Below are 13,424 nucleotides of genomic sequence, written 5' to 3' on the forward strand. Positions count from 1 at the left end.
CTTATTTGGGATTCCTCCAATTATATATATATGAAACCTAATATGGGTCAGGATTTAATTATTTCCCCAGGAGGATCTGAAGTCTCAAGTAATTCCAATTCTATGGCTATAGCAGGGATGAGGGTTTGCTTATTCTCCCCAACTTGGATATATCTGAGTCTTAACTCCACCCCAACCCAGCCATGACACTATGCATTTGCAGCCAGTTATAACTCAAGTTTCAAAATTCTTTACAAAAAGCACGCAACCCCCACCCCCCCATAGGACACTATATCCTTTCACCCTCTTCCTTTCTCCTCCGATACTCTGTGTGATCCTTACTTTGACATCTTTCTCCTCCCTAACCTGACTGCTAATAACCACCAAACATCAAACATTCATAATGTTTAGTGGACGGTGGTTATCATGGGGAACTCATCTATCGGTTCTTTCCCATGGCCTTCTTAGAATCTTTTTCCTCTGACAGTCCCTCTGTTTGTCTCTTCCTCTTCCAACAATGCATCTGGAAAATTATGTTAAAGGAAACTATTTCAAACATTCGCAAAACCATAGACTAATAAAACAAATACTATGTAGTCACCACCTACATTGAACAAAGGTTAACATTTTGCTAACTTTGCTTCAGATTTTTAAGTTACTATAATATTACCTATATAATCAGCCTTCTAATTTACTTCTACCCAGCCCATAACTCCCTAAGTTCCACAGAAGTAACATTCATTCCTTAGGTGGGGTTTCCCCTTCCCACAAGTGTTTTTGTGCATTTTGTCTACATGTGTATATTTATCTACATCATTATATAACATTATTTTATGGATTTAAAAATTAAATGCACAATATTATTCAGTACATGATATATTACAACTTTATTTCTCCACTCAAAGGTTTTTCAGATTTTTCCATGTTCACTCATTAAATATAATTCATTCATTTTGTAGATACTATCAGACTATATTTGAGACAATACTACAAGTGATATATCCAGTGCTCCATTGATAGGATAAATAACTACTTTAAGTTCTTTTTTTCCTACTCTTCCAACTTTTGCTTTATAACCTCTGAAAGATTTCATTATTGGTTCCTTATTCTGATGATCCATTTGTTTCTAGAAATCTTACCTTATTTAACTTCTATGTTGAAGGAAATAAATTAGTATCTGAACTAAAAGGCATGGAAGCTTAAGGACAAGAATGGAGTACAAAGCTATGAGCTCTGAAATGACGATGGAAGATTTTCTGAGATTTTTATTAAATGAAATTGGAAAAAATGCTGTGACTGGGACAGCAAGAGCATGGGGCTCAGGGACAAGACAACCTGAACTTGAATTCCAGGTCCAATCCCTTATAGATGTATTAACTTCTCTCTAAATTTCTTAAAACTTCTCTAAGCCTAAAATTCCTAATGGAGAGCTTACAGAGTTTTGAGTATTCAGTAAAATAATTCATATCAAGCTTGTAGCGCAATGCCTGGCACCTGGGAACTATTCTGTTCATCTTCATTTTGAGTAATGGTGGATAGCTTAGTTGAAGGTGCACACCTCTATTTTGGTAATGGGGTCTACGTTGGGACCCACTTCTGTCCCTTGGTTTCAGCTGTGTGCGCGTCTGTATTTGTGTGTTCAAGAAGGAATGGGAAGGCAGTGGCTCAAGACCCCCTTGCTCCTGCTTCAAAGACAAGTTGCCCTTTTTGATGTGTTGAGAATTCTATATTAATTCAAGGCAATTCTACATTATTGTAGAATTAGCTAACAACTTCTAAAAGCATTTTTAATAATGGGATATAAGGATTGCCTTGAAATACACAAAAATAACTTAAGTAATATAAGGATTGCCTTGAAATACATAAAAATAACTTAAATAATTCCACTGCATTAAATATAACTAAGGGTGGTCTTTGGAGGGTGGGGTGCTGGGGTTGTGGCTCAGCGGTAGAGTGATTGTCTAGCACGTGCGAGGCACTGGGTTCAATCCTCTGCACCACATAAAAATAAGTAAATAAAATAAAGGTATTGTGGACTGGAGTTGTGGCTCAGTGGTAGAGCATTTGCACAGCACATGTGAGGCACTGGGTTCGATTCTTGGTACCACGTAAAAATAAAATAAAGGTTATTAAAAAAAAAGGCATTGTGTCCAACTACAACTAAAAATAAATATTAAAAAAATGGTCTTTTCATATGTACAATTTAACTTATCAGAGGCCTCTATGAATCTATTTAAGCCTACACCTAAATAAAACTTTTTATTAGGAAATAAAATGTACATATGCAAATTAAGGTGAGAGGTCATCAGTTAGGGTGGGGGACTTTGTTACCTGAGGGATTTTAGTGACTTCACCTTTGTTCTTACAAAACTGTTTTTGCATTCTGCTCTTTGTAAACAAACCTGAAAGAGACAAGGTTTGTTGTTTGCTGGGAAAAATTCTAGGGCTAAAGGCAGAGCGGTAGGGCTAAAGATTGAACCTCTTCAGAGTGACCCCTTCAGTCTTGAAATAATTAGTAACTATTGGTCAACAATTGAGTATTTTAAATGGCTCTGCTAAGACAAAACAGTTACTGTGAGGATTATAGCCAGAGATATATAGAAGGAAGTGGGGCCCAATAGGGATGTTGGACACCAGGAAAATTCACACAGAAGACTGTTCATGTTGAGGGAATATTTTAAAATACTAAGGCACTAATCCTGTGAATGAATGGAGAGGGCTGTGTTGGTTAAGTCCCAAATTGTCCCGTAGGTCACAGCCTGCTCCCAGTCAGTTGGTCATTATTTCTCTATTCTATGGGCATTCTGAAAATTTCATTTCTTTTATGGAATAGAAAATAAAAAAATTGCCAGGCATGGTGGCTCACACCTGTAATCCCAGCAGTTTGGGAGGCTGAGGCAGGAGGATCACGAGTTCAAAGCACCCTCAGCAACAGGGAGGAGCTAAGCAACTTAGTGAAACCCTGTCTCTAAATAAAATACAAAAAAAGGTCTGGGGATGTGGCTCAATGGTTGAGTGCCCCTGAGTTCAATCCCCAGCACCAAAAAAAAAAAAAAAAAAAAAGATATAGGCTTTGGGAAATACACAATTTCTATTCTAAGACTCATTTTAAGTACATTTTTTTCTTAAGGAATCAAAATCCTCATGGTCAATGGATTTCAATTTTTCAATCAGTTAATGTTTTTTTTTTTTTTTTTTTTTTTACAGTTTTATAGGAAAATTTTTCTTTTGACAAACATATAAAATAGTTATTTGTGTTTTTTCAAATCCAAATAGATTAATAGATAACCTTTATGGATTTTAAATTTCGGGGGGTACTGGGATTGAACCCAGGGGTGCTTTACCATTGAGCCAAGTTGCTGAGGTAAGCTAAGTTGCTGAGGCTGGCCTCCACTAGACTTTCTTAAGGGGACATTTACTGAGACAAATTTCCTACACATTTTCTAAAAAGAAATTTTCAATTATAAGTATTTTATCAGTTAATGGGTATTTGAACATTATGTTGCATCAGTGCAGAAATCTAAAAGCAGAATGCTGAGAGTAGAAACTGAAAGAGGGGCAAGAAGAAAGATTCTTATGTGGATTCAAGTATCACAAGTATCACAGTATCACCACTTTTAAAAAAATGTTATTGAGATTCAATAGATAATTGTTATTTTCTTTTTACAGATACCAACGCTTATTTTATAATCTCTTCTGCCTGTAAACCTGAGCACCGATGCTTGACCTTTTGTAAGTCAAAAAGTCATGTGTGGAAAAGAAACAGTCCTGTATTTTAACCTCTTTTCTATTTTACTTTTTTTAAAAAAGATTTAAATCATAAAATGGTTAGGAACAGAAAAGACTTTTTGTTTCTGTAAGCAAATGTTCTGACCTTGTTCTAAATTGATGAACTGCCTAAGTCTAGCTTTACTAATTTAAATTCTCAGAGTTCCTCTTGTGATACTGGTGGGTACTCAATAAATCATTGCTATTGCTGCTGCTGATATATATAGGTAATAAAAGAATGCGGAGATGCATTTTTCTCCTCTGTGGCTCGATATAAAAAATGCCCTTTTCAAATCATTATGGGGAGGTATCTACTTGTTGGTCTTACAATTGTTTGTCATTTATGCATCTTATTGTAATTTGGTCCAAATACAATTGTTTTTATCTTCAAATAGAAACAAATTAGAAGTAATGAGACACCATTTGGGATTGCTGGCAACTTGAAATGTTCAAAAAAACGAAATCACACAAGCAAGAGAACAAAAAGCTTCATCCTGGCTTATTAGATGATTTAACCAGCAGTTGGTATTGGCACCAAATTATCAGCCAGACTGGTTAAAAAAAAATCTCAGGGCTGGTGACTCTGTCCTCTGTGGGGAAAAATTCTAAAATGCACTGCTCATCATATCTTTTGGTACATTGATATCCCTCATGAATTTCTGAAAGGTAGAAATAGATGAGGAGATGGCATTGTAAGGGGAGCCAAGAGTGGGACATACAGTAATAAGATGCTGTGGCCACTTTGTAAGTGTCTATCCCTTTGCAGTTTGGAAGACAGTTGGAGTATCAAGTTTTGCATTATCAAGATATCTCATTCTGCCTGGATCTAAGCATTTGTGCTTTACGTATTGATGTATATAGGGAAAGACTCTAGGAAAAATGGAGTGGAAAAGAATTTGCATTTATTGCAAGAGCCTGTGTAGTGTAGGGTGGCACATACAGATCCTCTCCAAACATTAAGCAGTGTCTGTTTTTGGCATCACATCATAAATAGGGCTCAGGCTTATTATGATACAGAAAAAAATACTTTCAAAGAGATTTACATTCATCTTTAGCATGTTATAACATTGAAGGCTGAAGTATATTTTTATAGGCAATATTAAATTGCTAGTGAGGTTTATTAGCTTTGCAAGTTTCAGCTCTTAGTTCATGTAAGGATATGTGGTCAGGGGAAGCTCTCTGATGAATTCCAATATGTTAATAGAGATTATTAACTACACACACACTATGTTTAATGAAGTTCTCTATTCCCTATTTTGTTTTTAGTTTATTATTTCACACTTTTAGGGGACTACAAGAAGCTGGATGTTTTGTGCTAAAGTATATGTCCAGTTCATGTGAGAATCCACCTTCTCCCAGGACAGTAAAGGCTTCTTTCTTTTCCTAAGTTTTCAACAAAGTCCTTCAGAGCCATGCTATATATTTATCAACTTGATTCTGTTGACTTTTGTTTTATATATTCCCCACCAGTTTTCCACGGACAGGTTAAATGGCAAATTTTTTAAATTCACGGAATTGGACATGTTTCAAATTATTGACCAGTAAATCCATATGTGCTAGTCATATATATATATATATATATATATATATATATATATATATATATATATATGAACATTCCATTTTTTCAACATAAACTTTTCAGAGAGTGCTATGAACCTATGTTGAGGATGGATTCTAAACTCTTTTAACATTTTTTTTTGTCAATGGACCTTTATTTTGCTTATTTATATGTGGTGCTGAGGATCGAATCTGGTGCCTCACACATGCTAGGCAAGCACTCTACCACTGAGCTACAACCCCAGCCCCTCTAAGCTCTTTATGATGGATTTTGAGATCTGGGAAACTTGAATTTCTTCCCTACTGCTGTGCAAAGCCATTCCATACTTGTCTTTGGTGAGATGTAGTTGCCAGCAAACAGCAAGTAAAATCTTGCATCCTGGAAAAGATCAATGGGCAGAGAATTTGATAACAGAAGAGAAGAAATGAGTTTCAGGAGGGATGCTAAAGGCCAGATGGCCCTGCAGGGTCTGCCAAGAAGTTCGGAGGCCCCAGGATAATAAAGCCAGCAAATGGACTGTGCTCTGCCTGTTATATGAACAGCCCCAGGTTGGGAGTTCTGGTTATTTAGCAAAAGAGGTGAGTCCAGGATTAAGAAAAAGTAGGACTTTCTAAGTAGCTACTTCCTAGCTGTGGTTGGACTTTGTGATCTCTGCATCTGTTGCCTTTCACTTACTTGTTCAGTTGCTCATTGACTGTATAGGTTCTCTTTGGATGGTATTTGATCTTCATGGACTGCCCCTTCTCTTACATAATTACTTACTTAGTGTGTCTGGTAAGTATTAGGCACTGTGGTAAGCCTAGATATAGAATAGTGAACAAAATGGACCTGGTACCTGTTCTCATAGAGCTTATGATCTAGTGAGGAAAATAAAGAATGGAAAAAATAGTTATAATACAAATAATCATGGATATAAAAGAGAAGAAGGTATGGAATTCTATAGCAGGGGATCCTAATGTCATCTAGAGGTCAGAGAAGGTCTCTCTGGGACAAATATGTGGACTAAGACCTGAAGGGTGAGTAGATGTTTTCTGGAAAGTATGGAAATATTCCATGCAGACAGGAAAATGCATAAGGAGTTGTGCAATTGAGAGAGATTTTGGCATATTTTGCAACTGGAGAGTAAAGGGTGGGGGGGGGAGGAGAGAGAGAGAGAGAGAGAGAGAGAGAGAGAGAGAGAGAGAGAGAGAGAGGTTTGGGTGAGTGCAGAGACTTAAATAAATTTTGGCAAGATAAAATACTTCATTGGAAGTGAGCAGTATTTCTCTGAAATTGCATCACAGGAACAGGAATTGACTGATGCACAAAAGTAGAGGGTTGGGGTCTGAGGGTTAAGTTCTCCTTCTAGTGTGGTTGGAGGGTAAAGTGAAGAGAAAGCAATTTGGAAACCAATAGAATATAGAAGCAAGTGAGATAACCCAGGTGGGATGTGTAAATAAAGGAGAGAAGTCCTAAAACAGAACTTGGAAAAACTGATATTCAGTTGACCAACACTGAAAGAGGTGCCAAGAAGACTGAGGAGAATCTAGGAAGTGAGAAGAAAAACCAGTAAATTATGGTATCACAGAAATGAAAGGAAGAGAATCTTTCAGGTCTTTTTGCTTTGACACAAAATTTAAGGTAGTGCTGAAAACTCGGTAATAAATAGCACTTACTGCAATATTTTAAAAAGCCAAAGTTAATGCCCAAAACCCATGAAGAACAAAATATCAAAATTTTAAGTGAAGATGGGATTGGAATTCTTGAAATTTTTTTTGCCTAAACCTCCAATATGGCCAACAAGACATTATCACACTGTATATTTAGAAGTTTGATAATAATGTTCATATAGAAAACAAACAAATAATAGTGTTAAATGTGGCTGAGAGGTTTGGGGATATAGCTAAGCTGGTAGAGTGTTTGGCTTGCATATGCAAAGCCCTGGGTTTAATCCCAAGCATCACAAAAACAAAAAAATAATGTGGCCGAGAAGTCAACTCAAGATGAGGGCTGAAATGAGTCCACTGGATTTAGGAATAAGCAACTCTCTTTGGGTCTTTTCTTTACTTGATTTTAATAAATCAATAGTTATCTTATTGATTCTGCAAACATAATTATTACTTCCAAAAAAACAAGTCTTTTTCTTACTTAGAAGATTGAATAAAAACAAATAATTTAAATGTTCTGAATAAAAACATTTTTATTTTTTCAAAATTTTAATTGTGACAAAATACACATAACATAAAATTTGTCATATTTACCTTTTTTTAACTCTACAGTTCAATTATATTAAATATATTTTGCATTATTTTTAATTTGTTCTTTTTAGATATATATGACAGTACAAAATATTTTGACATGTTATACATACATAAAGTATGATTTTTTTCTAATTAGGATCCCATTCTTGCAGTTGTACATGATGTGGAGTTTCACTGGTCTTGAATTCATGTATGAACTTAGGAAAGTTTGTCCGATTAGATTTTGTATTATTGTGCAGGGATCACCACCATCCATCTCAGAATTCTTTTCATCTTAGAAAATAGAAAGTCTATTTAAGAGTCATTTTTGATATGAAATCTATTTTGTTTTATAATACTATAGCCACTCTGCTGTCTTTTGGTTACTGTTTGCATGGAAAATTCTTTTTTATCCTTTAACTTTGCTCACCGGATCTGAAGTGAGTGTTTGGTAGAGAGCACGTGGCTGGATCATATGTTTTTATCCATTCAGTCATATTTAAAGGACTTACTAATAATTTTGCTATTTGTTTTCTACACATACTATGGCTTTTTTGTTCTTAATTTCTGTTTACTGCCATTTTGGAGTAAAACGTTTAGTTCTCTTCTCATTTCCTTTTGTGTATATTGTATAGCTACTTTCTTTATGGTTATCACAGGAATTACTTTTAACATATAAAAACTATAACACTTGAATTTATAGTGCCTTAAATTTAATAGCATACAAATACTATTCCTTATAGCTCATTTCTACCCTTTCTACTTACTGATGTCACAAAAATTATATATTTTAAACTATGTGTCCAAAAACACAAACTGATGACTGTTTTTAAAAGATGATTTTTTTTTCTTTCTTAAATTATGTAGAACACAAAATGTATTGTAATTAAAGTTACAATAATACTAGCTTTTACAGCAGCCAAGCATTTAACCTTTATGGTGATCTCTATTTCTTCATGTGGCTTTGAGTTACTGTCAAATGTCTTTTTCAACCTGAATGTCTCCCTTAAACATTTCTCGCAGGGAAGTTCTAGTGGTAACAAATACCTTAGTTTTAATTTCAAAATGTTTTAATTTCTCCCTCATTTTTGGAAGACAGTTTTATCACATGTAGGATTCTTGGTTAACAGTTTTTTTCTTTAAGTACTTAAAATATATTGTTCTACTGCCTTCTAGTCTTCAAAATATCTGATGAGAAATATGATGCTAATCTTATTGAGGATTCCTTATATGTGATGAGTCGATTCTCTTTTGTTGCTCTCAAGAGACTTTGTTTCTTTTTCTTTTGATTATAATGTGTCTCAGTGTGAGTCTCTTGGAAGTTCATTGTACTTGAAATTTGTTGAGCTATTTGAATGTTTATATTCAATTATTTCATCAGATTTGGGAATTTTCAGCCATTATTTCTTCACATGTTATGTCTGTTCCCTTTTCTCTCTTCCCCTTTTGGAACTCCTATAATGTAGATGTTGGTCAGCTTGATGATGTTCTACAGGATCATTAGGTTCTATTCACTTTTCTTTAGTCATCCTTATTTCTGCTTAGACTTGATCATTTCAATTGTCCTATTTTCATCTTTATTGATTTTTTTCTTCCTGCTCAAATCTGTCTTTAAATCCCTTGTGTAAATTTTTCATTTTAGTTATTTTACTTTCAGTTCCAAGATTTCCTTTGGGTATCTTAAGTTTTCTATCTCTTTATTGCTATTTCCATTTTGTTCATACATTATTTTCTTGACTTTATCCATGTCTTCCTTTAAGCATCATTAAGTTGGTTTTGTGCCTCAGTAGGGATCTGTTCAGGGCCTGGTAACTGCTACACCAGTGTTTTCTCACTGAGATATATCCATATTTTCCAACACAGTTTAAAAAATATCTTTGTCTAATAGACCTACCATCAGATCTTTCTTGGGGCCAACTTTTCTTGGTTTACCTTTTTTCTTTTAGTGGACGATACTTTTCTATTTCTTTGTATGCCTTGAATTTATATGGTCAAGATCTGGATATCTTAATTAATAATGATTCTCCCTGTGTTCAGAGTGGCCTGTTCTTTGTTTGATTTTGTTTTGGATTGCTGTAGGCTGTTAAGAATCAGCCCGAGGTGTAAACTTGAGGTTTTTCAAGATCTTTTCTAAACCTACATTTTCTCCAGGAATGCATGATGACATTCTAATTTTCTCTATCAATACAGTTCTAGTCTAATGTCTGGCTCCCAAAAAATGAAAAAGAGAAAAAATTAATGGGGAAAAATGCATCAGTCCTTTATATTCCTTGGGAATCTCTCTAGCCAGAAGGGGAGAGGCTTAAAACAAGGGGAGGAGATACAACAACAATGGCTACTGTCTCTTAGTTGCACCCCTGAGACCCGAAGCAGAAATCAGTGATCAGAGTACAGAGCCCTGATATTTTGAGGACAGGGCACTTTGCCTACCCTGGTTCCCACAAGCTGTGCATAAGCTGCTCCAGAAATACACTGTACAGCTCTCTGCTCCAGGATAGTGGTAGGAGGAGAATAGGAGGAGTTGAAATTGACCAGAATAACTTGTAATTTATTATCCAAGCCTTCCCTTGGATATTGTGACCTTCAGTAGACTAGAGTTCCAAAATAATTATATCAGACACATTATTCTAGTGTGATCAACCATTTTCCCAGAATCCTCTCCCACCAAATATATATTTTTAACCTCATGTCACCTTTCATATTAATGTTAAGGCAATTGAAATAATTTCTTAATTTTAAGAATTTATTTTTAGAGGTTCTCTGGGTGGATCTTTGTTCTTACTTAAGTTCATGGGTCAGTCATATATGAGGGTCAGAAATATAGGCTACAAAGTCAGGTAACTAGGTATGATTGCTAAGCAAATCCATGAAAGAAGTCAGTTGGTGTTTTGATCACAGGTCTTTGTATGTATTTAGGGAGGCACTAGATTCTTTTTGAATAATTTGCTTCCTGATGGGAAATTTGAAGTACTATATATAATTTAATTCTATGTACAATAAAACCCTCAGGTTCCTCTCTATCTAATAAAAATGTTTATCTACATTTCTCTTTATGTGCTCTATTGCCCTGGATTCAGCTTATACCTGAATTAAAAAGGCCAGATCCTTTTCCTCTTAGATGGTTGGAAAGTTCAGAAGTTTGGAAGTGACTTGTCATGTCCCAGCCACCTGTCCAAAATCTAGGAATTCCAGCTTTACCTCTTAGTGTCAAAAAGTTAACTATATTTACAGGGTTAAAAAAATCATTTATATTTCACAAACTCAACTTCAGGCCCTAGGATGACCAGACATCCTAGATTTACTCAGGCTGTCCAGGATTTAGCTCTAAAAATCCTCTGTCCTGGAAAATTCATCAGTACTGAGAAAACCTTGAAAACTAGTCACCCTATTTGGCCTAGAAACATTTCCTGCTCTCCTTTATTAAAGCCACCTGATTCTTCGAGGTATGAAGATAGCAGGCAACTTTGCTAATTTTGCATGTTCATTACTGCTACATTTCTTAACATTTATGGACTGCTGGGGTTTTGAGCAAGAAGGAAGTTGAAAGATCTTGCACTACAACATCTCATTTTACAGATGAATAAAATCTCAATTGCATTGGCAAGATTAAGCCATCTTCGTTCCACTCTGGCTGCTGTGGTCCCAGATTTCTGTAATGTCTTCAAATATCTCCTTTCCCACTAATTAAAAACAAACCATTATGTTGGAACATCAGCTACAGTAACAGGAAAAAGTAGCAGTCAGTTAGTTTTAAATTGTCCAATAATCTTTTTCTAACGCCTCTATTTGCGTCATAGGCATTTTAACTTCCCTCGTGTCTAAAGTTCAATGTCTCTCATGGATTACTCATATTATCTGAGTGTGAAAATAAATATGGTCAGGTTAATTAGCATCAATTTTAATAAGATCCCAAAGTAATTTTACACCATGCTTCCTGGGGAAAAAAAGAAATTAAACTTAATAACTGGGATGATGGCATCTAAAACAGAAACTCTACATGAAAGAAAGAAAATAAACATAGTAAAGGAAGGAAGATATTGGGTGTATTATATATGATTTATAGATAAGGCTTTCTTTTCAGAATTGTTGCAATAGGGCTTTGTAATTTTGCTTGCAGAGGAAGTCAGAGTCTTGGTTCCCCAAAACAGACCAACTTTGAGGGCTTGTTGAAGCATCAAATACCTGGCTCCTATACTTGCTCATTTCTGATTCAGTAGATCAGGGCTAGAACCTGGGGAATATGTATTTTTAATAAGTTTCAAAGACTATTTAGATGCATTTGGCCAATGAAATTATGTCTAGGAACCATTTAACTAGGCTATTTGAAAAGCCTTCCATATTTTTCATTAAGGAAAAAATATATAGTGATCATTTCTCAGACTTTTTTGAGATGGCAGGTATCATGGATCATCCTTCAAAAAGGGGAAAATTGAAAGCAGAATCATATTTTAATGTAAAAATGTAAGAAGTGAGAATCTTAAAAAATTTTTTTAGTAATATAAATATATCAAAATGGCTTCTACTGTAATTTATAAGTTTGGAGCATATCTTATTATAATTAGGATTCCAGTCTTGTGGATATACATGATGGGGAGATTCACTATGGTGTTTTCATATACATACATAGGAAAATTATGTCAGATTCATTTCACTGTCTTTTCTACTCCTATGCCCCCTCACTTCCCTCCTTTCCCTTTTGTCTACTCCACTGAACTTCTATTCTTTCCCTTCCCACCCCCTTGTAGTAGGTTAGCATTCACATTTCAGAGAGAATATTTTACCTTTGGTTTTTTGAGATTGGCTTATTTCTCTTAGTATGATAATCTCCAGTTTTATCCATTTACCACTGAATGTCATAAAGTCATTCTTATTTATGGCTGAGTAATATTCCATTGTGTATATATACATCATAATTTCTTTATCCATTCATCTCTTGATGGACATCTGGGTTGATTCCATAGCTTAGCTATTGTGAATTTTGCTGCTATAAACATTGATGTGGTTGTGTCACTGTAATATGCTGATTTTAATTCCGTTGGGTATAGACTGAGGAGTGGAATAGCTGGGTCAATGGTGGTTCCATTCCTATTTTTTTGAGGAATCTTCATACTGGTTTCCAGAGTGGTTGCACTAATTTGCAGAACCACCAACAATGTACGAATATACCCTTTTCCCCACATCCTCACTAACATTTATTGTTACTTGTATTTTTGATAATTGCCATTCTGGTTGGAGTGAGGTGAAATCTCAGTGTAGTTTTAATTTGCATTTCTTTAATTGCTAGAGATGTTGAATATTTTTTCATATATTCATTGATAATTTATATTTCTTCTTCTGTGAAGTGCCTGCTCTGTTCCTTTGCCCCTTTGTTGATTGGGTTATTTGTTTTTTTGGTTGTTAAGCTAGCTTATCTGAGATGCGGGATGTTGAGAGCCACAGCCAAAGGGGCCCCAGCAAACTTCCAGCTGCCAGCAAACTTCCAGCTGCCGGCTGATGATTGGCTCACAGCGGCCCCAGCAACATCTAGCTGATTGGCTCCTCTGCGGTGATGCTCATTGGGCTGTTTCCCTGCCCTTCAGACCACGGAGCTGCTCATTGGGGGACTTTTTTGGCTCCGCCCACGTGACCCAGCCAATCGGCCTCAAGAGCAGGAGGATTGTGGGAGGTGGAGAGAAGCTGGTGTGGGAGAGAGAGGCTTGTGGAAAGCCGGTGGTGGCAGTTGAGGCTCTGAGGGTTTTTCCTGAGAGGCTGTTTTGTTTGGCATGTGTGGTTCTAAAAATAAAGTTAGTTTCTTTTGACAAGTGGCTCCTGATTGTGCCCAGCCAGACTGCGGCATTTGGTGGCCCATACGGGGAGTGACTGAGGGTAAGTGAAACTGCTCGCCCCTGAGGGCAGGG

General features: G+C 35.8%; 1 protein-coding gene across 1 annotated transcript in view; it reads left to right on the forward strand.

Annotated features, from left to right (window-relative positions):
- Positions 1 to 3,678: 3,678 nt before the first annotated feature.
- Slc4a4 (solute carrier family 4 member 4) overlaps positions 3,679 to 13,424 on the forward strand; it is a 406,144-nt gene continuing 396,398 nt past the window's right edge. Inside the window, exon 1 of the mRNA XM_058574042.1 lies at positions 3,679 to 3,711. Within this exon, the coding sequence (XP_058430025.1) occupies positions 3,698 to 3,711 (14 nt within the window). The 5' untranslated portion in view covers positions 3,679 to 3,697. The remainder of the gene's footprint in view (positions 3,712 to 13,424) is intronic.

Source organism: Marmota monax, unplaced genomic scaffold (genome assembly GCF_021218885.2).
Source record: "Marmota monax isolate L192 unplaced genomic scaffold, Marmota_monax_Labrador192_F-V1.1 WCK01_AAM20220418_F8-fsc00132, whole genome shotgun sequence".
NCBI lineage: Eukaryota > Metazoa > Chordata > Mammalia > Rodentia > Sciuridae > Marmota > Marmota monax.